Source organism: Bos grunniens, chromosome 27 (assembly GCF_055505025.1).
Source record: "Bos grunniens cultivar Pamir isolate PY7600 chromosome 27, Bosgru_T2T1.0, whole genome shotgun sequence".
Classification (NCBI taxonomy): Eukaryota; Metazoa; Chordata; class Mammalia; order Artiodactyla; family Bovidae; genus Bos; species Bos grunniens.
In genome coordinates this window covers 28662340-28688905 of record NC_141191.1, presented here as the reverse complement: position 1 = coordinate 28688905, position 26566 = coordinate 28662340, and the positions used below count along the sequence as shown (strand labels likewise).

The window sequence follows — 26566 nt, the reverse complement described above, 5'->3', positions numbered from 1 at the left end:
TTAGCCATTTGACAAAATGATCTTTATTTAAGGTCTACTGTGTGCTTCCCTGGTGGCTCAGACTGTAAAGAACCCGCCCGCAATGCGGGAGACCTGGGTTCGATCCCTGGGTTGGGAAGATCCCCTGAAGACGGGCATGGCAACCCACTCCAGTCTTCTTGCTGGGAGAATCCCGTGGCCAGAGGAGCCTGGGGCGGGTGGGAAAGCGGGGGCGGCTACAATCCATAGGGGTCTCAAAGAGTTCAACAGACTAAGCGACTTTCACTTCACTTTCACATGTACAAATAGCGTATGTGGTGAACACTCTTTTCACGTTGGGACACTGAACCCATGCTCAGGATCCAATCGCCCCCTCCCCCCACCCCCATCCTCAGATTCCGCCCCCCAAGGCCGCCGGCTCCTGTCTGCGCAGGCTCAGAAGTGACATCTTCGGGGCAGACTCCTCCGCGTGCGTACGTACACGTGTCTGAGAAGCGCCCGCTTCCTTCCTGAAGCTTCTTCGGCTGCAGGTTGGTGGAAGTTCTGTATCGGCTGTATCGCCTCGAAAATTTGGATTCTGAAGAACTGGCCGGGCAAAGGATGCTCAAGGTTTGTGGGGCAAATGTGGCGTTTGCGGAGAGGCGATTTAGAAGCCAGCAAGGTGCCAGGTTGAATTCAAGAGAGAATGTTAAATTATCACGATGTTCAGCATTTGGACCCAAAGGTGGGGCCTGCGAGGGGAGTGAAAGCCCCGATGCCTAAAGTGAACGTTTAGCTTCTCTTGGGTGACGCTGAGGCAGCGGGAGGGGGAAGCCCCATAGCTCGGACGCGGCCTCGCCCGCGCCGGGAGACCCGCGGTTCTCTGTCGCCCGAAAGCAGTGAAGAGCGCATGGAATCCTGCGGGCCTTCGGAAGGAAGCCACTCGGCGTTCTTTGCGGGCCGCAGAGGCTGAAGTGGGGGATGGGTGGCTGGGGATTGTTTCGGGGGGGTGGAGGGCGGCATCCTGGGGGCGGGGCTGGGGCCGCTCTGGTGGGCGTGGCTTCTCCGGGCCCGGCCGCCCCCTCAGGTTCACACGCCGCCCGCGGCTGCGGAGCGCGAAACGCCGAAAGCCGCCGGGGTGACGGCTGCTCTCGAAGCGGCGCCCCGAGGCGCTGAGCCGCCCGGGCCGCTTGGGCCGTCCGCGCGCCGCGTCGCCTCGGGGCAGAGCCCGCGCTCTCCGGACGATGCCCGCCGGCGCTGGCCCTCCGCTGTCTCGCTGCAGGAGCGGGTGGACTTGGGGCGCTCGGGTAGGCGAGGGCGGCTCGGGAGCGGGGCGCGAAGGGTGTTCGGGCACCGGCGAGGGGTGAGCAGCCCCGCCGGGCGGGCGGACCTAACGCGCCCGGCGATGCGGCCGCCGCGTGTCCCGAGCGATGCGGCCGTTGTAAGGGCCGGGTGGAGTGTTTGCGAGGCTGCTGTGTCGTCGGTAGTTCTTGACTTCTTGATTCAGTCCTCTGAACTTCGTGAAACGCCTAAGATGCGACGGTGGTGTGGGTGCAAAAACGTCTCCCGACTGCCAGGTAGTTAAGTTTGAGCCATTTCCTAAACTCGCGCCCACTTAGATCTTTCAAGGCGGTTTCCATCCTTCCCTTGCTTAGGGTTGAATTTTCTCCATTTGTTTGGAATGCTCAGTATTCCACTTAGTTTCTCAGTATTTATTTGATGTACTTGGCCGCCGTCATGGCTGTGTAGAAAGAAACGACTTAGTAATGATTATTGATGTTACAGAAAATCGGCTGAGGTTGTTGGTAACTGCAAGTTCCCTCAAATTTTCAAAATTGTGGATTCCAAGTGCGATGTGAAGCATCCTAACTGTGAGTGCATTATTCGCTTTTGGGAGCGACAGATGAATATGGGACTGTTTCAAAGTACGAAGTCAGAGTGGCACAAAATTAAAACTTAAGTTTTTGAATTCTCCTTTCGACAGTGTGTCGTGTATGTTTAGAGGGAATAGAAGTAGTACAGGCTTTAAATGTCTTTGCGTTCACATTTAGAAAACTGTTAATTTCTAATTTCGTTTATGAGATATTCTTAAAAAGTTTTAGGCTTCATTCAAAAGATATTGTTGATTGGAAAGGAGGGTACCGTTTTGCCATTTGAGGCCCAAGGGGACTGGAGGAGTGAAGTCAGAATTTAGAAACATTTTCGATACTGGGTCATTGCTCAGTTTCTTAAAAGCTTTCAAGTAAAACAAAAACAAGTCTGCTTTATTGCCCAGATGCTTAAATAGCCGAACCTTACTGAAACATAAAGATGTCAAAATTTGGAGAGAATGCTCAAGTATCTTGAATACCCATGCACATTTTCTTTTTAAAAAACATATGGAAGAATTCATATGACTAGGGGGAAAAAATAGGAATTATCTGTAGAGTTCAGTTGTTGAACAATGAGAAAAAAATAGCATAACTTTTGTTTACATTTTCTGGAATTTTTAATAGTGGCTAGTGATAATTTCAATTTTAGTAGAATTTTAGCCGTTTTTTACTTTTATCATTTAATGTTAATGTTTTTACCACTTTGCAGTATATACATATGGAATGTTGTACACCTGAAAGTGATATGTCAATTATAGCTCAATGTATGTCAAGAATATGTAAAAATTACTTTATAGAACCAGTAAAATATAATTATAGTACTTTTGTTAATAAAAAATATTGTTGTACTTTTACTCAATGACAAGTTATATGAGAATCACTTTTTCTGAGTACAACTAGTGTACATGGGCACTTTTAAGTTATAAAATTATGTTTTATTATGCTGAAGGCATGGACATAAGTTTGGGTAAACTCCAGGAGTTGGTGATGGACAGGGAGGCCTGGCGTGCTGCAATTCATGGGGTCACAGAGTCGAACGAGACTGAACTCCTGAACTGAACTGAACTGATCCTGAAGGCTATCATAATGTGGGCTTCCCAGTGGTAAAAAATACAGCTGCCAATGCAAGAGACAGGGGTTCTATCCCTTGGTCGGGAAGATACCCAGGAGAAGAAAGTGGCAACCCACTCCATCCCAAGAAAGATGGATGTGGAAGCCTGGCGGGCTACAGTCCATGGGGTTGCAAGAGTCGGCCAGGACTTAGGGGCTAAACAACAATAATCATACTGTACTTGGGTTGCAAAATCTTAAGTTTGGGAAAATAGTCACCATTTTCACAGTGCTTAATTTTAGAAAACTGGCAATTATGGTTTTTTGGTAAGCATACTACTTTGGTCTGCTTTTCTGTGTTCCTGTTTCCTTTCTCATTTATTTAGAAATATCTACTTTATTGATGGAGAAGGCAATGGCACCCCACTCTAGTACTCCTGTCTGGAAAATCCCATGGACAGAGGAGCCTGGTAGGCTGCAGTCCATGGGGTCGCTGAGGGTCGGACACGACTGAGCGTCTTCACTTTCCCTTTTCACTTTCATGCATTGGAGAAGGAAATGGCAACCCACTCCAGTGTTCTCGCCTGGAGAATCCCAGGGACGGGGGAGCCTGGTGGGCTGCCGTCTATGGAGTCGCATAGAGTCGGACACGACTGACGTGACTTAGCAGCAGCAGCAGTACTTTATTGAAGGATGATTTAGAGGGTTTGAAGTACCTGCACTTTTTCTATTGGATCACAAACCGTGATTGTGTTGCAGAGTTGGAATTGCTTTCCCTCTAAATCTTTGTTTGATTCTATTCATATTTTGTTGCTTATACTTATTATTTAAAAAAGTGATTTTTTTGGTCCAACAATTATTTCCAGAGCAGCCGTATTTTATTTGTTGATCTGATGTGTCTATAAGTGATGTTCTTGGGTGGTTGGTTTTTACTTTGTAATGCTTTGGTTTTTAAAATTAGTCAAGTAGTAGAGTTAGATTGTCAGAACTTCTATGGAGATGTCTCTGTTTTACATGGTTAGGAAAAGCGGCACAACAAGTTAAGCGAAGTTTAGGAAATTTTAAACACATGCATAGAGAAAACTCGATTGCTTTAATGAGCAGTTTTGCTGGTAAAGATCGTCCCTGAGGTCTGGGAGCAACTCTGTATGCCTGAAATCTGTAATCCACATAATGCAAAGCCTTTGTAATTACAGCACTTCAACACTAATGATAGCTGCTCCTGAGGGTCTGTCTTTAATTGCAACAGCTGAGACTCTGGCAAAGCTCTTGCTGTGGCTTTCAGCAGTGCGGCTGTGAATACATATCAACGGTTCAGTCCTTATCAGAACCTAAGTTTCCTTTTTGGATAGCTTTGGTAGTGCTTACTAGACCCTAGGTATACAAAAATTTTTTTTTGATTTTTAAGTGTCTTCAAGAGGTTTACTGTAATTCAACTTGAGAATTTTGAGGACAATAATGCGTGGTGGCTCAGATGGTAAAGAATCTGCCTGCTATGCAGGAGGCCTGGGTTCTATCCCTTGGTTGGGAAGATCCCCTGGAGAAGGGAATGGCAACCCACTCCAGTATTCTTGCCTGGAGAATCCCACAGACGGAGGAGCCTGGCCGCCTATGTGGGCAAGTCCATGTGGTCGCAAAGAGTCAGACTTGGCTGAGTGACTAACACACTTTGAATATAATAGAGAAAATCACTGGTTTGAGGGTCTAGCTTCCGGATAGAAATCGCAAACCTCCCAGGTGAGCACGTACTCCTCAAGTGGGGGAAACACTTTCCTTTTGCTGATGAGGATGAAGTGGCATTTCCTTTACAGTTTTTTAAGCATAAGCTTATTAGTGCTGGTATATTTACAGGTTGAACAGCAAAACTGCGAAGTGTGGGGGTAATGAAAATGGGTAAGTGGCATTTTTTATATTAAATCAGCAGGTACCATTGTAATTGTCTCATTTAAAAGTTTTAAACTTGGGATACACGGACTTCAGATACTGGATGCTTGGGGCTAGTGCACTGGGACGACCCAGAGGGATGGTATGGGGAGGGAGGAGGGAGGAGGGTTTAGGATGGGGAACACATGTATACCTGTGGCGGATTCATTTTTATATTTGGCAAAACTAATACAATTATGTAAAGTTTAAAAATAAAATTTAAATAAATAAATAAATAAAAGTTTTAAACTTGGGATACACGGACTTCATTGAGTACAGAAGTTCCTAATTCTTTGCCAAAAAAAGAGTGAATTGTGTTCATTTTTTGGTGGAGAAGATATATAGCTTAATAGACTTTCTAAAGAGTGTGAGACTCCCTCCTCCCAAAATAAATTTAGCAGTGAACTTGAGAGAGGGTATTTTCAGAACACATTTTCAGTTTTATAAACTGAAATAGCTAGTTGGTAGCAGAGCAGGAACCTCAAGCCTAGGCTTTTGACCGCCAATCCTTTGTTTTTCCCATTAATCCACATTTATTGCACCTTCTGTGGCCTCTTGTTTTGATAAGGGTGTTCTGTACTCTGACTTACAAGTAAAGCCTTGTTTAGAGAGATCTTTAAAGCTCACATAAGCATTTTAATGCTTGATCTTAACAGAAACTATGAGCAAAAAATGAATGATCATTCGTAAAGGAAGATACGAACAAACACTTGCTAATATAGATGAAAACATTACCACTCCTTGTGCCATTAATAATTGAACAAGTCCAAAAGGGACAAAGCTTTTGTAAAGTCAGATTCTTTGTTAGTAGAATTACATATTGTAGTGGTGGTCAGGGAAGTCTGTAAGCCCTTTTGACCTTGAAATGACAATCTTATTTAAAGTTTATACATCCCTTAGATTCTGTGGGGTGTGTTTGTATGGTATCATATTTTGCCGGGGAATAGGAAGTAACTTCAATTAACACATTTTAAACATTCCACAAATCCATCTCTCTGTTTCTAGAAGACCCAGATTTTGTGTTTGCAGGCATCTTTCAAGCCCCATCCAGTCAATTAAACTAAGTATTTTAGTTTCTTCAAATACTTTGTGCTTATCTATCTGAGGCATTTAGCTCCTAAAAATTCTTGTTCTTTCTTAAGGCTAAAAAGAGCATAGGGCTTCACAGGTTGATAAATAATGTAACTAGATGAAAAAGGATGGAGGAATGTTAGATGTTTAATATTAAACTGTAAGGATTAAAAAATTAAACTTCTTTATGTGATTTAAATATACACCAGTAATAGCCAGCACTTACAGAGCACTTTCGGAGAAGGCAATGGCACCCCACTCCAGTACTCCTGCCTGGAAAATCCCATGGACGGAGGAGCCTGGTGGGCTGCAGTCCATGGGGTCGCTGAGGGTCGGACACGACTGAACGACTTCACTTTCACTTTTCACTTTCATGCATTGGAGAAGGAAATGGTCACCCACTCCAGTGTTCTTGCTTGGAGAATCCCAGGGATGGGGAAGCCTGGTGGGCTGCCGTCTATGGGGTCACACAGAGTCGGACATGACTGAAGTGACTTAGCAGCAGCATAGAGCACTTTACTATAAAGCAATCATTTTTCTGTGTTGCATATGTTAATTCAGTTAACCAGTACAATAGGAGAGTGTTGATTAACTGGATTAACTTACTGAGTATTTTTTAGTAATTTTTATTTACATATTTTTGTCTGTGCTGGGTCTGTGTTGCCACATGGGCTTTTTTCCCTCCAGCTGGGGCTGGTGGAGGCTACTCTCCAGTTGTGGCGTGTGGGCTTCTCGTTGGAGTGGCTTCTCCTGTGTAGCACTGACTCTAGGTCTGAGGGCTCAGTAAGTAGTTCGGGCCCCCGGGCTCTGAAGCACAGTAATCCTAGCACATGGGCTTAGTCGCTCCATGGCCCGTGGGATCTTCCCTGATCAGAGATGAAACCTGTGTCTCCTGTATTGGCAAACAGATTCTTTACCACTGAGTCACTAGGGCAGCCCCTGAATAGATACTAATTTTCCTATTTTTATATATGAAGAAGCTCAGGCACAGAGAGCTTTAGGTTAAGTGGTCCAAAGTTGCGCAGTTAGGAAGAGGCAGAACAGGATTTTGAACCAGGTGATCTGGCTTTACCAAACTGATGCTAAAAATATATTTATTGCTGATCTAGGGCATAAGTTAAATAATAATCTCTTTAAAACAATCTGTAGGAACTATTTATGCTAATTTTTTTAAAGAATTATTTGCTACAACTTTGCTGAGTCTGAAGAAAAGCTAATAGCACATGATTCTGTTTTGGTCACTGTGGTATTTATGGACTATCCAAAAGTGGGACTGAAAGTCTAGCAAAAGGATAACATCACAGAAGTCAGGAAAGCTGATCCAAGTTCACTTCACTTCTCTGTCTGAGGTGCTACGACTTGCATTCTAGTTCCTTTTTTCTGGGAACTGGATAATATGCGAGGTTTGCCTACAGGTTTCTTTGAAGCCTTTTAAGTTTCTAGTTTGTCTGTGTCTATGTCTGTCTCCCCTCTCCTCACTGGTAACTACTTGTTTGTTCTTTTTATATTAAAATCTGTTCTGATGTTAGTAAGGGTGCACATTTTATTAGTTTGTTGCTAAGGTGAAAGAATATTGGATAATTGCTGGTTCTCAAATTTAAACATGGGAAAAAGATTAATTTTTAAATGAATGGTTTGCCTCTTTCATGAGAACGATGGATAATTAAATAAATTCATTTAGAAGTTATAATTGTGTATTAGTGTTTTCTGGACATGACTCCATTACAAATATACATAGTTTAGTATTAACTATTAAAAAAAATTTTTTTACCTGATGTTTTACGTTTACATTCAGTGGACCATATTAGGTGAATATGATTGGTGGCTGTATTTTCCATACCAAGATATGTAGCAAATTAAATTACTGTTGAATTCTTTGGACCAATAAAGAAAGATAGCTTACTATTCTTAAACAAGAGGAACATCTTGAATAGCAAGAATGATTCAGTGCACAGTTCATTGATCTTAGAGGGCAGTCTGAAGAATCTCTTGGTTTTTAACTAGAAAACAGGCCAGTGCAGGAAGAAAAGTTGATTCAGCATTGGTTCAGTTCTAGTTAGATACTTACCAAGGGATGCCTCATATCTAGGTATCTTTTCTACATAAATAAAAATGAATTGTGTGGGGATCTTCCCAGGTGGTCCAGTGGTTAAGACTCTGCCTTCCAATGCAGGATAGTCGGGTTCAATCCCTGGTCAGGGAACTGAGATCCCACGTGTCACCAGGGCAACTAAGCCCACGTGCCACAGCTGAGCTCCGATGCAGCCAAATAAATGAATATTAAACAAAAAGAATTGTGTGGATTTTGGAGCTGACCAATTTTAGAGATTATTTTGTTGTTAGAGAAAGTAACTAATAATCTTTCTACCAGGATTATAGGATGCTTTTATTGTTATTTCTCTTCCAAGGTGTTTTTTTTTTTTTTTTCAGCCTCTTGGAAATTGTATGTCATTATCATTAGTCATCTGATTATTACTTCGTATTTCCCTAATGTCTTTTAAAAAGTCTCATAGCCACAATAGATTACCTACTAATTTTAATCCCTGTGCTTTTCAACAATTCCCTGACTCCTCTTACAAATAATTTCCAGGCACTCATCTTCCACAGTCTGGTAACACAACTTACATATTTTACACTTTTCAGCAAAACATCTACTTTCTAGGACTTCGACTAAGCACTCATCTCTCTTCTTGTTTCTGCATAGAGGGGACAAGAAGTAACTTTAAGCAGGCAAGGTGGCAACTTTCTAGCTGTTGTCATTGACTTTTCACTGTGTTTACAATACAGTGTGTTTCAGTATCTTAGAGGAAGGCATTTTTATATTTAATACTTGGAGTCACTAATAGTAACAGTTACTCCCAAGTTGTATTTATCTATAAATATTATAAAACAAGGTTGATATGGAGGATAAGGGTAAATAATCCAGTTAGGTAATCCAGGTTATTTTCCTTGTTATGCAGTAGGTTTCAAGTTAACATTTGCTAATTTACTCCCTAGTCGAATGATTCTGTTTGGGTCGAGCCAGTCAGAATTTGGCATTTGAGAAGATTGAAGGAAGGACTAAGGACTGGAGGATTGAGTTAGTGAAAGTTGGTCTGTTTTCTCACCTTTGTAGCCAGAATGACTTTGACCTCTTTGTGGAACTTGATCTATTTTTCTCAAAGCTTCTAGACTCTAAAGGGAAAGGAACCAGGGGACTCCTAAGCCTTGGGGACTACTTAACTTTAATTATTCTCCTGTTGAAAAGCAGCTGAACTGGAAGTGCTCTTTCCCCATAGCCCAGGCTCTTGGGATAGTCTTTAAAGCATGTAAATTACTTCTAACTTTACTCTCATTTGACTGCATATAATTAGGTAGATACAGGATTTTCCTTGGGCCCGAAGGGAGAGCCTGCCTCAAATTTTTAGAGAAGTCCATCCGTATAATACAGAATATTAAAACAAGATTTGGATTTCTGCATCACAATTATGGAAATATTTGAGGACCAGTTTTTGCTTCTACTTTAGGAAATCCCTCATATTGGAGATTTATTGATCCAACATAGACAGCTGATCACAGTTTATCATGATAAAATTGCTTAAAAGGTAATCTCTTTCTTGCCTATTATCTTTGCCCTGAGGGCAACAGACTAAATCTGAGCAATAAATATAATTGAAATAAGTCTTGAGGAATGTACTGGTAATCCCTAGACTTTTCCTACGTGGAATGCCCACATTTTTTTGTGCCTGATCATCTAGATTGGGGGTTCTCAAAATGTGGTTCCTGGGCCATCAGCATCACCTGGGTATTTATTAGAAGTAAAAAATTGGGGGCCTCAGAATACTGAGGTTGGAAACTCCAGAGATGGGACCTAGGAATCCGTTTTAATAAGCCCTCTAGGTGATTCTGATAAATGTTAAAAGTTTGAGAATCACTGATTCTAGATCATCTGGGATAAACCAAGGTTTTTTTTGCTTTGCTAGTCCATTGCTTTCAATCTATATACCTTATTACTCATGTGGGTATTACTGTCTAGGTGTACTCCCAGAATAGACAGCCTGTTATTAGTAATACACTGAATAGTACCCAGGATAGAATTGTTGGTGGATTTCAGAGTTCTTCTCTACTTCCTTGTCTTTCCTTCTTGGTAAGTGCCTGGAACAAAGTAGCTGCTTGTTAAATACTGGTTAAATGAATAATTGCCTCCCTTCCCTTCCCCCAAAACAAAACCACATTCTTATAAAATTTCTTTTGGATTCATCCTTTGCAGGAGCGTTAAGTCTGAAAGTGAGGTTCCCAGTTAAGAGCATTTCTTTCACCTAATAGTGATATCGGTTAAGAGACTGCTAACACTAAAAAGAAGAAAGAAAACAATGGTTCTTATGTAGCTGATTGGATGCTTTCCTCAGCATTATCTATCAGTAGATCTCAAATTTAGCTTAGATCAGAATCACCTGGAGAACTTGTCGAGTCACGGATTGCTGGGCCCAGCTCCAAGAGTTTCTGATTAATAGGTCTAGGATCCAGCCAGAAGGTTTTCATTGCCTGTAAATTTCCAGGTGATACTGACGCTGCTGGTCTTGGGACTGTAATTTGAGAACTGCTGCCTTTAGTTCTCCAAGGTTAGAAATATAGGTCATTTCATGCATGTGAATATTAGTTCCTGGTGTTTGCGTAGCCAGTGATCTGTAATTGGAAAGTACATGTACTTGGCTAACAAACTTACTGAATAGTGTTTTTCCCCCAAAGGTGGTGTTAAGATCTTTTGTCTCAACACAAGACTTTCTTTTTTTCAGACTTCTTTAAAAACTATTTTAAAACTCATCTGCTTAGATAATTGAACTTAATTGACTGAAATAGATTCTTTACCCAAATCTTGCCACACTGATCATTTCTCTACTTTTCATCTAAAGCTTGGTTGAGAGTTTAGCTACACTACTCCATGGTATTTCTCGTTGGCATCCATTTGGTTTGGCCCAGCAGCCTGCAGTGACCTTAAACTGACACTTGCCCCCTCAAGCAAGTGCATACCCTGCATAGTGACACTCAGGAACATGCGGGTTTCTGACAGGACTGCTAGTCAGCTGTGCCCTCTCCCTCCCACTGCCTTGCCCTTCTGTGCCCATGTGGCTTACCAAAACCCTGGTCATTTGGTTTCAGTTTATCAGTATAGGCTTAACCCAGGAAGCCCAAAGCACTTCAGTTCAGTTCAGTTCAGTCGCTCAGTCGTGTCCAACTCTCTCTGACCCCATGAACTGCAGCACGCCAGGCCTCCCTGTCCATCACCAACTCCTGGAGTCCACCCAAACCTATTCCATTGAGTTGGTGATGCCATCCAGCCATCTCATCCTCTGTCGTCCCCTTCTCCTCCTGTCCTCAGTCTTTGCCAGCATCAGGGTCTTCTCCAATGAGTCAGCTCTCCGCGCTTCACACAGACACTAAGAAAGGCTTGTGCCTCAGGTCTTGTCTCTGTCTGCTCTCTGCCTTGACCTCCCCTTGTGGTTCCTTAAGGCTTGTCAAGTACTTCCTCTAGGACTTGTGAAGAATGAACTAACTTCTTTCTTTCATTTCCTCTTGTGATCTGTTGTTGAACCTTGGCTTACCACCCAGCTCCCTGTGCTCCACTTAATGTGTTAATGTGACAAATTCATAACACACTTACTAATTTTCCAGTGTAATTTTATACCCAAACATGTGTTGGTTGTTTATATTCTGGAGTCCATATTTATTTCTCTGTTTTCTGTTCTCTAATACAACTTCCCAAAGAATGGGAAAGTTGACATTTCTTTCATTTGGATTTTTTCCCACAGCTAAACACAATTTTCTAGTATTATAGCATCTCCTGAAATAGATTAAAATGAGGTGAAACTGAGCCTTTTTCCCCCAAATCTTTTATAAGATATTTTTTTCTTGCTAAATTGTTCTAAAGAAAAAATCTCAAAAGAGCTCAGTGAATACAGAATTCTTAAGTTCATTGTTATTGGTTGTTTTTTGTTTGCTTGTTTGTTTTTTGTTTGTATGTAGGCTCTCAGTTCCCCAACCAGGAGTTGAACTCAGGCCCTCAGCAGTGAGACCTGAGTCCTAACCTTGGACCTCCGGGGAATCTCAAGAATTAAGTTTAATAGAGACCTTAGTTAGGTGTTTTAGCCATACCCATTCAAATCAAATGCATACATTCTCTGCAGATTCAAGTCAGAGTTTCTATACTAGATAGCTTGTAGTAGAGAAAAAAAGTCTTGAAGACACTTTTGTTAATAGTTTTTCTCTTAATAGACTGTCTCCCATGAATTTGTGGAAAGGCTTACCAGATCCCTACCATCTTTGTAAAAACCTGTGGTTGATGTTGCTCTGTAATTTCACTGTCTCCATACCAGTATTTTCTTGTTCCAGGGGTTTGTTTGCCACTCTTTTACCCTTCCAGAAAGTCTGGGACAACTCTGTGCAAAAATCATTATGTTAACATCCTTCCTTAAACAACTTTCATGATCAAATTAAAAGAAAATTGGAAATGTTTACTTCCTCATACATATGTACTTTTTAGACATGCCAGTCATATTAATTTACAAGTTTGCTTCAGCTTCTTACTGTTGTACTGACTTAGCAATTATATTTTAACTTACTGTAATTATAGTAGGTAAACATATGCTACTAATCATTAACTCCAAAATGCACATATCCATATAAGTATTACTAAACATTTCATACCATTTTTTATATTCTTATGTGACTGCCAGCTCACACTATAGGATAAACCATCACTATCAGATTGCTCGGAATTTCTGTTACCTAGATTATTTAGCATTTCATTTTACGCACCAGACTCTCATCCTTATTGCCTTGATACTTCATGACTACTCAAGGGCTTCCTAGATAGCTGAAATGGTAAGAATCTGCCTGCAGTGTGGGAGACCTGAGTTTGATCCCTGGGTTAAGAAGATCCCCTGGAGCAGGGAATGGCAACCCACTCCACTATTCTTGCCTGGAGAATTCCATGGACAGAGGAGCCTGGCGAACTATAGTCTATGGGGTCACAAAGAGTCGGTCGGACATGACTGAGCGACTAACACTTTAACTTTCCTGATTACGCTTACCCTTGATTATTTGTATTCTCTCCTTTTGTTTGGGCTTCCCTTGTGGTTCAGTTGGTAAAGAATCCGCCCGAAATGTGGGAGACCTGGGTTGAATCCCTGGGTTGGGAAGATCCCCTGGAGAAGGGAATGGCTACCCACTCCAGTATTCTGGCTTGGAGAATTCCAAGGACTGTACAGTCCATAGGGTCACAAAGAGTCAAACACAACTGAGCGACTTTTGTTTTCACCTTTTCTTTATTTGGGTCTCTTGGGCAGTGACACTTAATTAAAGCAATTGGGTGAAACATAGGCAATAAATTCAGTAAAGGGTAAAATTTTCTGTTTATATACTGAGTTTTAAAATGTGTAGTAATGGGGAATTCCCTGGTGGTCCAGTGGTTAGGACTTGGCATTTCCACAGCAATGGACCTGGGTTTGATCCCTGGTTGGGAAACTAAGATCCCACAAACCACATATTGCAGCCAAAAAAAATTAAAGTGTGTGGTCATGATTTTTTCAAAAAGGGATCTATGGTGTCTGTTTTAAATACATTTTTATATTCTTGAATGTTTAATTTGGTGAAAGAAAAAAATGTAGATTTTAAAGTTAGTCAAAAATTTTGCTGGATGTTTTCACCATGGAAAGATACCATATCTTAGAGAGGGCTTCCCTAGTGGCTCAGTTGGTAAAGAATATGCCAGCAGTTCATGAGACCCAGGTTCAATTTCTGGATCAGGAACATCCCTTGGAGAAGAGAATGGCAACCCATTAGAGAATATGTAGCATGGACCCATACTAATGTATGGATTAGTGATGTGTAGCTACTACCATTTCAGTTCAGTTCAGTTGCTCAGTCGTGTCAGACTCTTTGCGACCCCATGAATCACAGCACACCAAGCCCCCCTGTCCATCACCATCTCCCGGAGTTCACTCAAACTCACTTCCATCGAGTCAGTGATGCCATCCAGCCATCTCATCCTCTGTCGTCCCCTTTTCCTCCTGCTCCCGATCCCTCCCAGCATCAGAGTCTTTTCCAGTGAGTCAATTCTTTGCGTGAGGTGGCCAAAGGACTGGAGTTTCAGCTTTAGCATCCGTCCTTCCAATGAACACCCAGGGCTGATCTCCTTTAGAATGGACTGGTTGGATCTCCTTGTAGTCCAAGGGACTCTTAAGAGTCTTCTCCAACACCACAGTTCAAAAGCATCAATTTTTCAGCACTCAGCTTTCTTTATGGTCCAACTCTCACATCCATACATGACTACTGGAAAAACCATACCCTTGACTAGACGGACCTTTGTTGGCAAAGTAATGTCTCTGCTTTTCAATATGCTATCTAATCAGTAGTATTATCCTGAAATCCAAGCATAAGTTGGTATTTCATAGTAAGGGCATAAATAGTATTATCTTGAAATTAGGATTTAAATGCCTCTAGAAAGAAATTTAAGAACTGGTTGAGATAATGTAGTAGTTTAGAATCCAGACATCAGGCCTGGACTTGAAAACCAACTTCACAGTTGGGTAACCTTAGGCAAGTATTTTAACTTTCTGAGTGTCTGTTTTCTCAGCAGGAAAATGGGAATAATACTACAACCAGTGGAAATTGTATGAGATACTGTATCTAAAATACCTACACAGAGCACAGCGTGTATCACAACTGTTCACAGTGACTGTTAACTACAGTTGTGACATAAAACTATCTATGTTATTTAGTGTTTTGTGCTGTTTGTAAAAATCCAAGGGCCAGCTCATCTGTTGTCGCAGTGTCGTTTTCCCTACTAGGTGGCTGGTGGTGAGATGATTCTGAAAAGCAGGTGAGAATGTACTGAAGGGCAGAGAGAGACTTAGTGGGGAAAGACGAACGAGGGAGGAGAAGAGGCTGCAAGGGTCTCAGAGAGAAGACACTGAGACATGCAGAACATCAACCCCTCTTCTCCCCAAACAGGAGTGAAAGGCAAGCAGAAACCAGAAGGAAAAAAGTGAATGAAGAGGACAATGAAGAGGTGAGTCTGGAAGGAGTTTATGACTGTAGTTCTCTACATATTTCTGCCTTTTTTTTTTTTTTTGTAGATACCCCTTTGTCATTTTTCATGTATGAACTGAGTCTCAATCATAACCATATGATGGTAAATTCCATTGAAGAGTGATAAGTGTTTCAAATAACGGCTTCACTACTGCTATTACTTTTAATACTGTATCTACTTTTTTGAACCCACTTGGGTAATTGGCAATAAAAAAAGATACCTGAAGTTGGAATATGTTAAAGTTTATACACATTTATCTTTTGCAGTAAATATTTATTGGGTACTTATTTTGTAAGGAACTATAGTTGGTGCTAGAGATAGAAAAATGGGTAAATTGTAGTTCAGTGGAGAAGACTGGCCCATACAAAAATAACTTTAATTAGCAAAGATACACATTTTTTAATAAGTTGGAAAGTCAGGTCAGTATGCAAATATCACTTGGAAGATTTGTGGTATTCAAGGTTTGGAACTGTCTTTTGAATCAGAATATAAGCAGAATAAGAAATTTAGTTCTTTTGCATCCAGATTTTTTCTATTTTTACATATTTTTAATCAAAAATGGTATCGCCACATTTCATCACCCACATATTAATCAGATGGGGTTTAAGTGATATTTAGTTGATTCTAAAAACAAAACATCTCAGATGATGGAAATTGAACCAACTGTTCACATTTAAAAACTAAAAAAGTGCCATAGTCATAGACGGAAGTACTCGAGGCAAATAAAATTTCTAAGTCACTTGAAAGTTAGAGGAGGGATCAGGGATGTTTAACTTACAAAGCTATCAAACTTTTATGGCTTTGGCTTGCATACAGTGTACAATTTCTTACATATATATGGAACTACAGGGAAGATGAAATTAAGTGGTAGAGAGAAAGGCACAGTTTATAACACAGCCTTAACCCTTCCTGAAGCACAGAGGAGAACAGTAAAGCTTAGGAACAGATATGTAGTGAGTCGCAGGATTGGGACAAGAAATCCTTGTCTGCTGATCTCTTGTTTCATGCTCAGTTGCTCAGCTGTGTCTGACTCTTTGCACCCCATGAACTATAGCCCTCCAGGCTCCTCTGTCCATGGGATTTTCCAGGCAGGGATACTGGACTGGTTAGCCATTCCCTTCTCCAGGGGATCTTCCCAACCCAGGGATCAAACCCGCGTCTCCTGCATTTCCTGCATTGGCAGGCGAATTGTTTACCACTGAGCCATCGGGGAAGCCCTCAGTCTCTTATATATTATATCATAAATACTGATGAAAAAAAATTATTTTTCAAACCAGTTTCATAAGATTTAGAAGGAAAGTGAACAGTTGGATTAAATCACGAGAATATGAGCTGTCTAGCCAGGCTACCCTCAGCTTTCTGTAACTGACTGGCAATTTAGATTTTTTCCTCATATTTCAACTGGTCAGTGATTAGTTCTGGACTTTTTTTGCGTTGTGAAAAAATTACTTTTTCAATCCTGGTAAAGTCTTCAAAACAAATCTGAGAGCTTCTCTCAGATTTTTACCTGTTAACATTCTATGTTTATTAAGGTCACTCCAAGGTAATAAGATTTTATTCTCTAAATAGTTCAAGATAATAATGTTTTACTGTACATTTCTAGAAGTTTAAAGATATAGTGTGTTCTAATGTCTGATACTTTATTTCGATAACAGCGTGCTTCCTGGGGGAAGTGGCTGATACGGGCGCTGAATTCAGAAGTATGCAATTCTGTTTGTCTAAATCTTTTAAACCTAGTGAAACAAGTGTCAGACAAGCAGAGCTGGGTCAAACAAGTAGAGCTATTCTCTTGGGAGTTTTTGGCTTTTTTTTTTTTTTTTTTTTTAATCATCCTTGTTATTTTCTCCAGTGAGTACAGGTAGCTACTGGAATTACTGTGTAGTTGTTTTAAGCTTGTCTAGCTTTAGAATAATGCCCTCTGGGGAAATAGGACTCAACAGATGGCCCCTGTTCTCCAAAAGAATTTGATTATCTCCACATGGTGCCCTTTCTGAAAGACTGAGATGTGGCAGTGACAAAGTAAATATGATGAGTGGAAAGAAATGAGAAGATAGTCCTAATGGCCATTTTTAAGAAAATTAAAAGCAAAATAAAACTATTCTTGAACTTCCTTTGCTATTTTATTTCCAATTTGGGGATAACTTTATTTGAAGAGAATGGAGATGTTATAGAAAACATTTTTGATTCCATAACTTCCACCTTCCCAGGTGGTGCTAGTGGTATAAAACCTGCTTGCTAGTGCAGGAGAATTTAGAGACACAGGTTCAGTCCCTGGGTTGGAAAGATCCCCTGGAGGAGGGCACGGCAACCCACTCCAGTATTCTTCCCTGGGGAATCCCATGGACAGAGGAGCCTGGTGGGCTACAGTCCACAGGGTCACAAAGAGTTGGATATGACTGAGCGACTTAGCACACCTTCTGTATACAAGACTGAGGGGCAGTTTAACAAAACACAACGACTTTATGATGAACATTCTGCATTTAGGCATTCCAGATGTCCTGCTCTCCTCCCAAGCTCTAAGTCACCCATTGCTAAACCTCAGGTTGAAGAAGAACTCAAGAAAGAATTAAAAATAGAACTTTCTAAGTCACTACAGTGAAATTGAGCTTTCTTGAAATACATGTGTTCACAAGGTGTTGACTTTAAACCTTTTTTTTGGCCAGCATGCTTCCCTGGTGGCTCAGACGGTAAAGCGTCTGCCTGCAGTGCGGGAGACCCAGGTTCGATTCCTGGGTCGGGAAGATCCCCTGGAGAAGGAAATGGCAATCCACTCCAGCACTCTTGCCTGGAAAATCCCATGGACGGAGGAGCCTGGTAGGCTACAGTCCATGGGGTCACAAAGAGTCAGACATGACTGAGCGACTTCACTTTCACTTTCATAGTTATTTTTAATGTCCAGAGTTTATAATTCAAGGGCCAGGGCCCAGAGCTTTCTCTTAAACTCAAGCTTTTCACCAAACCAATTATTCCTCTATCCTGACAGCCTAGAAATTAAAACATGCATTTGTAACTTAAGTCTGAAGTTAATCGGTATGTTTATCCTTCTATGTAATGTAGGACTAAAGAACATTCTTTTTTTTTTTTTTTTAAAGAACAGTCTTAACTCTATCCCTCTGAACTTAATATGTTAGAAAATAAAATATGAGAGTAGACCATGGAAAGGAAATTTCCAGTAACTCAAGGTATAATTAGTCTTTAACTTTTGTTACATTATCTGCCAGTTTTTTTTTCCTTGCTGAATTTACATTGTGACCCATGGTATTTCCATCTAATAGAAACAAGCCAGTCCTGCTTAAAGTGTCCCAGATGGTCTCCTTATGCATTCTTCTTAATGAAGAATTGTGTGACAACCCAGACCTTGAGTTTAAAGTAACACATTTACGTTGAAAAGCTGTTACTGTTACTGTAGTTCTTATAGTGGGCAGGTTGGAATATGGCAAGAAGAGTTCCTTTCCAGGTAAATTGTAGTGAGAAAAGATTTTTTAAACTTTGTTCATGCTTCTTTGTTTAATCCCTGTTTCTTCAAGATTTTGTTACTTAAATAAATGCACTTAGCGGTGGACACTTTTCTTTCACGTCCTAGCTTATAGTTGCTATTCTTTTAGCCTTAATTTTCTTTCATATACAAAATATTACTATTTTCTATTTAGCATTAAGTGAACTAGACAATTCCAAAAGACAAACATTGCTTATAGAGAATGTCAAGTGTATTCCAAAAACTAAATGATACATATAGCCAAATAGCAAAAGGACCTGGAACATTTATATAACAATAACAATCACCACCACAACAAAAACAAACTTTCTCCCATAATCTCAGGATGTTACCTGGATCTGTGATAACTCCTTGACATATATAAACCAAAATTCATGTTTTTTCATCAAAGTGAATACTCTTCTTCTTTCTGAAAGATGTTGTACTGTTCTTCCTAGATACTCTGATTCTTATCAAAGTTGTCACCATATTTAATGGCATAACCTTATATCTTATTTTTTAATTGAAATATAAATGATTTATAGTATTGTGTACAGCAGTAGTACATAGGTCTACAGCATAGTGATTGAGTATTTTTGCAGGTTATATTCCATAATATGTTATTACAAGTTAATGGGTATAATTTCCTGTGCTATACATTTTATCCTTGTTGCTTATCTGTCTTTGTAAGTTCAGTTGCTCAGTTGTGTTCAACTCTTTGCAACCCCATGGACTGCAGCATGCCAGGCCTCCCTGTCCATCGCTAACTCCCAGAGTTTACATAAACTCATGTCCATTGAGTTTGTGATGCCATCCAACCATCTCATCCTCTGTCGTCCCTGTCTCTTGCCTTCAATCTTTCCCAGTGTCAGGGTCTTTTTAAATGGGTCAGTTCTTCACATCAGGTGGCCAAAGAATTGGAGTTTCAGCTTCAGCATCAATCCTTCCAATAAATATTCAGGACTGCTTTCCTTTAGGATGGACTGGTTGGATCTCCTTTCAGTCCAAGAGACTGTCAAGAGTCTTCTCCAATACCACAGTTCAAAAGCATCAATTTTTCGGACCTCAGCTTTCTTTATGGTCCAACTCTTACATCCATACATGACTACTGGAAAAAACATACCTTTGACTAGATGGGCCTTTGTCATTTAAGTAGTGTCTCTGCTTTTTAATATACTATCTAGGTTAGTCATAGCTTTTCTTCCAAGGAACAAACGTCTTTAATTTTCAAGGCTGCAGTCACCATCTGCAGTGATTTTGGAGCCCAAGAAAATAGTCTGTCACTGTTTCCACTGTTTGCTCATCTATTTGCCATGAAGTGATGGGACTGGATACCATGATCTTAGTTTTCTGAATGTTGAGCTTTAAGCCAACTTTTTCACTCTCCTCTTGCACTTTCATCAAGAGGCTCTTTAGTTCTTCTTCACTTTCTGCCATAAGAGTGATGTCACCTGCATATCTGAGGTTATTGATATTTCTCCCGGAAGTGTTGAGTCCAGCTTGTGCTTTGTCCAGCCCAGCGTTTCTCATGATGTACTCTGCATGTAAGTTAAATAAGCAGGGTGACAACATACAGCCTTGATGTACTCCTTTCCCTGCTTGGAACCAGTCTGTTCTTCCGTGTCCAGTTCTAACTGTTGCTTCCTGACCTGCATACAGATTTCTCAAGAGGCACGTCAGGTGGTCTGGTATGCCCATTTCTTTCAGAATTTTCCACAGTTTATTGTGATCCACACAGTCAAAGGCTTTGGCATAGTCACTAAAGCAGAAGTAGATATTTTTTCTGGAACTCTCTTGCTTTTTCCATGATCCACTGGATGTTGGCAATTTGATCTCTGGTTCCCCTGCCTTTTCTAAATCCAGCTTGAACATCTGGAAGTTCACGGTTCATGTACTGTTGAAGCCTGCCTTGGAGAATGTTGAGCATTACATTGCTAACGTGTGAGATGAGAGCAATTGTGTGGTAGTTTGAGCATTCTTTGGCATTGCCTTTCTTTGGGATTGGAATGAAAGCTCATCTTTTCCAGTCCTGTGGCCACTGCTGAGTTTTTCAAATTTGCTGGCATATTGAGTGCAGCACTTTCACAGCATCATCTTTTAGGATTTGAATACCTAAGCTGGAATTCTGTCACCTCCATGAGCGTTGCTCATAGTGATGCTTCCTATGGCCCACTTGAGTTCTCATTCCAGGATGTCTGGCTCTAGGTTGGTAATCACACCATTGTGATTATCTGGGTCATAAAGATCTTTTTCATATAGTTCTTCTGTGTATTCTTGCCACCTCTTCTTAATATCTTCTGCTTCTGTTAGGTCCATACCGTTTCTGTCCTTTATTGTGCCCAACTTTGCATGAAATGATCCCTTGGTATCTCTAATTTTCTTGAAGAGATCTCTAGTCTTTCCCATTCTATTGTTTTTCTCTATTTCTTTTCATTGATTGCTGAGGAAGGCTTTCTTAACTCTCCTTGCTATTCTTTGGAACTCTGCATTCAAATGGGTATATCTTTCCTTTTCTCCTTTGCCTTTCACTTCTCTTCTATTCATAGGTATTTGTACAGCCTCCTCAGATAATCATTTTGCCTTTTTGCATTTCTTTTTCTTGGGGATGGTCTTGATCTCTTCCTCCTGTACAGTATCATGAACCTCTGTCCATAGTTCATCAGACACTCTATCAGATCTAATCCCTTTAACCTATTTGTCACTTCCACTGTATAATGGTAAGGGATTTGATTTAGGTCCTACCTGAATAGTCTAGTGGTTTTCCTTACCCTCTTCTATTTAAGTCTGAATTTGGCAGTAAGGAGTTCATGGTCTGAGCCACAGTCAGCTCCTGGTCTTGTTTTTACTGACTGTATAGAGCTTCTCCATCTTTCGCTGCAAAGAATATAATCAATATGATTTTGGTATTGGCCATCTGGTGATGTCCATGTGTAGAGTCTTCTCTTGTGTTGTTGGAGGAGGGTGTTTGCTATGACCAGTGCGTTCTCTTGGCAAAGCTCTGTTAGCCTTTACCCTGCTTCATTCTGTAGTCCAAGGCCAAATTTGCCTGTTACTCTAGGTATTTCTTGACTCCCTACTTTTGCATTCCAGTCCCCTAAGATGGTAAGGACATCTTTTTTGTGTGTTAGTTCTAGAAAGTCTTGTAGGTCTTCATAGAACTGTTCAACTTCAGCTTCTTCACCATTACTGGTTGGGGCATAGACTTGGATTACTGGATATTGAATGGTTTGCCTTGGAAATGAACAGAGATCATTCTGTTGTTTTTGAGATTGCATCCAAGTACTGCATTTCGGATTCTTCTGTTGCATTTCACACTCGTTTGTTGACTATGATGGCTACTCCATTTCTTCTAAGGGATTCTGGCCCCCAGTAGTAGATACAGTGGTCATCTGAGTTAAATTCACTCATTCCAGTCCATTTTAGTTCGCTGATTCCTAAAATGTCAGTGTTCACTCTTGCCATCTCCTGTTTGACCATTTCCAATTTGCCTTAATTCCTGGACCTAACAGTCCAGGTTCCTATGCAGTACTGCTCTTTACAGCGTTGGACTTGCTTCCATCACCAGTCACATCCACAACTGGGTGTTGTTTTCGCTTTGGCTCTGTCTCTTCATTCTTTCTGGAGCTGTTTCTCCACTGATCTCCAGTAGCATATTGGGAAGTTCATTTTTCAGTGTCCTCTTTTTGCCTTTTTACCCCACACTGTTGATGGGGTTCTCAAGGCCAGAACACTGGAGTGGTTTGCCGTTCCCTTTTCTGTGTAGTAGTTTGTGAATCCCATAACCCTAATTTCCCCTTCTCCTTTCCCTCCCCCTTTCCCTCTCCCCTTTGGTAACCACAGGTTTGCTTTCTCTATCTGTGAGTCTTGTTTCTGTTTTGTATATACATTCATCTGTATTTTTATCAAAATATGAGCTATAGACATTTCTTAACTTTTGTTTGTAATCAAATTAATGATTATTTACAAAGTCACAGGACTGAAGGTGTATACCGAAAAGCAGTCGTCCCTTGCCCCAGTCTCTTCTGTTGCTAGTTTTACTTCCTTGGGGCTGCCAGCTTCGACTCTCAGAGTTAATCTCCTGGCCCTTCTCCACACTTAGAGACAACATGGGTTTAGTAGTATTTCTTGACTTAATCGATTACAGAAATTATCCATTGATAATTGGAATCATGCTTTAATCTTTGTAACTTGATTTGACATGTTGTTTCTATGACTGTGGTTCATTCCTTTTCACTCGTGTTGTTATTTCCTTGTATATATACTGCAACATGTTTGTCTGCTGGTTGATGATAAGACATTTTAGTTGTTCAGTGACAGTGCCGCTTTGAACATTCCTCTACTTGCCTCTAGGTAGACATATGCAAGAGCTTTTCTAGGGCAATTGTTCTTAGAGATTTTGGTTAGAATCTGCTAACATAATTAATACCATAGATTCCCTACCGATTTGAAATATCAACATTAACATCTTCAAAGTCATAGGATTTTTTGGACTTTTTCCTGACCACAGTGTCCATTGTTTATTTTTGAGTCAGTGGCACAGTTTCAAGTTGCCTATTATTCATCATCCCCTTTCTTATTAATAGAGCCTGGATTTAATTGAGTAGTTGTGTACCAAGCTAATTATAATTGCTGTACCTGTTAACTAAATTTTAATATTCAGTAGCGCCATTTTTGGGGAGAAGGCAATGGCACCGCACTCTAGTACTCTTGCCTGGAAAATCCCATGGACGGAGGAGCCTGGTGGGCTGTAGTCCATGGGACCGTGAAGAGTCGGACACGACTGAGCGACTTCACTTTGCCTTTTCACTTTCATGCACTGGAGAAGGAAATGGCAACCCACTCCAGTGTTCTTGCCTGGAGAATCCCAGGGACGGGGGAGCCTGGTGGGCTGCCGTCTATGGGGTCACACAGAGTCGGACATGACTGAAGTGACTTAGCAGCAGCAGTGTCATTTTTCCTCCTCCAATCATTTCTAGGAATTTCCTTGATCATTCTGTTTTTTCTTCCATGTAGCCATTAGTATTATTTTTGTCACCTTGAAGGTTGAATCCACTTTAAGACGGAATCAACTTTAAAGGCTTAATATGAGAAGATTTTTGTCTATTCAATATTATAAGTATTCCTTCTCAAAAATAAAGTGTGAGGATATTCTCCTTTTAAGCAAAAATTTTATAACCCTCAAGTCTTTTTTTTACAAGTCTTCATATCAGCCCAGGCCATTTTTAAATTTATTTTTAGGTATTTTTTTTTGTATCTATAGAGAGGGAATGAAGGGAGTCTTCACTTAGAGTGAAGGAAGTCTTCCAGTTTTTTAGAGGATATACAGTTATAAAGATAAGATTTAAAAGATAATAAAGGTAGAAACTGATAAATCTCCCTCCTCCCCATTCCTAAATCTTCTAGTGTTCCATTCTCTACAGGCAGCTGTTTCTCGTGGATAACTCATGCACTTTAATAAGCACTCTTATAGTTCTGTTTTTATTATGGAAAAATGCAAACATATGCGAAAATAATAGAACTAACAGGTGCCTACCAAGGCTTCTGGATAGTTAATATGCAGGCATCAGTTTCACTGAATGTCAACTTGCCTAGTTGTTGAGTGCATTCAGTCTGATGCCAGACTGCCCGACTTTGAATTCCAGATTCAACACTTTCTAGCTTTGTGTCCTGGGGAACATAATTTAACTTCCCTGGACTTCTTTTTCTAATTAAAAAAAAAAGGATATCTCATAGGGATATAATGAGGATTAAATGGATCAGTCTGTATCTAAAGCACTAGTAAGTGTTTATGTTATTATTGTCAACACCATTTAAAACATTAGCAGTGAATAAAATGTAAATTTGAAAAATCCATTGTATACCATGTAGTAATTTAAAAATCATAAAGTACCTTGGAATAAATTCTTTAAAACATGATTGCTATGGCTAGGACTTCCAAAACTGTGTTGAATAAAAATGGCAAGAGTAGGCATTCTTGTCTTGTTCCTGATCTTAGAGGGAGTGCTTTCAGCTTTTCACTGTTGAGTATGATGTTAGTGGTCTTGGTGTGGTTCTGTGTTTTAAGTCTTTAGCTGTAGCAGATCTTTTCTAGTAGGTCCCAGTCTTTTTTTATTACTGGTTATTCTGCAGATAGTTGTTATTTTGGTGTGCTTGTGAGAGGAGGTGAGCCCAGGGTCTTTTTACTCTACCATCTTTAGCACTTCTTTCTTAAAGTTAATCAAAAGTGAAAAAGTACCAATGTAAAGGAAAATCTATAATTTTGACTGCATTAAAATTAGATCTTTTTGTTTAAAGAAGTGTAACCACAAGTTTTAAAAACATGGGAGAAATTATTTGCAACAAGTATACTTGGTCAAGAGTTAGTCTCTCTTTTCTTACAAATACATTGAATAGAATAAACAGCTTTACAGAAAAGTGAGAAAAAACTTAAACAGGCATTTCACAAAGGTTTTCATCAAATGACCAATAAATATACCCAGGAGATGACTGATGTCATCAAAAACCAGACTAGTGCAAACTAAGCACAATGAGATATGTGCATCATATTGGCAAGAATTAAAGTTTGCCAATATGAAGTGTCAGTTAGGGTATTGAGCAACTGGAACGTATATGCTTCTGGTGATAATATGAAAATCCAGTATACTAACAGACTGAGAAGTTCAGTTCAGTCGCTCAGTCATGTCTGACTCTTTGCGACCCCATGGACTGCAGCATGCCAGGCTTCCCTGTCCATCACCAACTCCCAGAGCTTGGTCAGACTCATGTCCATCAAGTCGGTGATACCGTGCAACCATCTCATCCATAGACTACACAAAAATTAAAGTTTTTCTATGGGAGGAAAATGCTGTCAACAAAACTAAAAGACAAAAATGTCGCAACACTGATGACAGACAAAAGTTAATTTCTGTGAATATAGAGTTCTTACAAATCATTAACTAAAAGACCATTTTAGCTGAAAAGCAAGAGAAAAAGATTGGAACAAGTGATTCAGAGAATAAACAGGATGACTCAGTCTCACTAATAATGAAAGAAATGCTAATTAAAACTACTGAGTATTATTTTTATTATTTACAAAGATTAGTTTGGCAAAATACTAAAAGAAAATTTAAGAGAATATTTTTAAATGTATCTTATACAAGTAAAACTTAAAATAAAGGCCAGGTTAAAGACAGGTGAGTTGCTAAGAGACTAAGAAAACACCCCTGAGCAGTAGCTGTAAAATCAGGATTATGAAGTCACAAAAGTCAGGGCATTATTTCAAGCCAGGCTTTTATTTCAAGCAGAGACTGGTCACCAGTTTCAAAGGTAGAGGGGCCAAGTAAGCTGTGAATCAGAAACGTATGTGAATGAGAGACTGATGTAGAAACCATTGGTGACTGAAGACTGCTGTTTAGGTAGAGTAATGAGGTAGAAACAGAAGTAAATTGCGGAGGAAGTAGGAAGTGATCTCAGTTCAGTTCAGTTGCTCAGTCGTGTCCGACTCTTTGTGACCCCCATGGTGATCTAGAGAGGGACAAATCTGACCCTGGCGGGTTTTGTCTGTTTTGCTTTTTTACTTGATCAGCTATGAACCTGTTAAATATGGGGGTAGATACAGAGAAGCAAAGTGGGTGGGAATGAAATTCAGGATACAGTGGAAAGATAATTGAAACAATGGGAATGTAGGAGAAAAAGCCCTAAAATGGAAATTATAAAGTCTAGTTTTTATCATCCTGATTCTTTGATACTTAGTTGTTTCATTTACAACAGGGGTTGGCAAACGTTTTCTGTAAAGGGCTAGATGGTAAATATTTTAGTCTTTGTGTGCCAAGGGTCTCATGTTTACTCAACCCTGCTGTTCTAGTCGGAGAAGGCAATGGCAACCCGCTCCAGTACTCTTGCCTGGACAATCCCATGGACAGAGGAGCCCGGTAGGCTGCGGTCCATGGGGTCGCTAACAGTTGAACACGACTGAGCGTCTTCACTTTCACTTTTCATTTTCACGAGTTGGAGAAGGAAATGGCAACTCGCTCCAGTGTTCTTGCCTGGAGAATCCCGTGGACAGAGGAGCCTGGTGGGCTGCCGTCTATGGGGTCTCACAGAGTCGGACACGGCTGAAGCGACTTAGTAGCAGCAGCAGCTGTTCTAGTAGGAAGGCAGCCATAGACT

The 26566-nt window shown here is 40.5% G+C and overlaps 1 protein-coding gene across 9 annotated transcripts in view; it reads left to right on the top strand.

The window, feature by feature from the left end:
- The first annotated feature begins 217 nt into the window (after positions 1–217).
- Positions 218–26566, top strand: part of TEX15 (testis expressed 15, meiosis and synapsis associated) — a 76223-nt gene continuing 49874 nt past the window's right edge. For 2 of the 9 annotated variants that reach the window (XM_086380930.1, XM_086380926.1), the window contains exons 1-2: positions 1128–1265; positions 14865–14922. Coding sequence is in view for 1 of the 9 variants with exons in the window: in XM_086380922.1 (XP_086237048.1) it covers positions 9438–9457; positions 14865–14922 (78 nt within the window). In the remaining 8 variants the exon portion in view is untranslated. Of the gene's footprint in view, positions 589–1068; positions 1266–4730; positions 4773–9303; positions 9458–14864; positions 14923–26566 lie in introns of those variants that run through there. The other 7 variants (XM_086380924.1, XM_086380931.1, XM_086380923.1 and 4 more) reach the window with 7 other exon arrangements.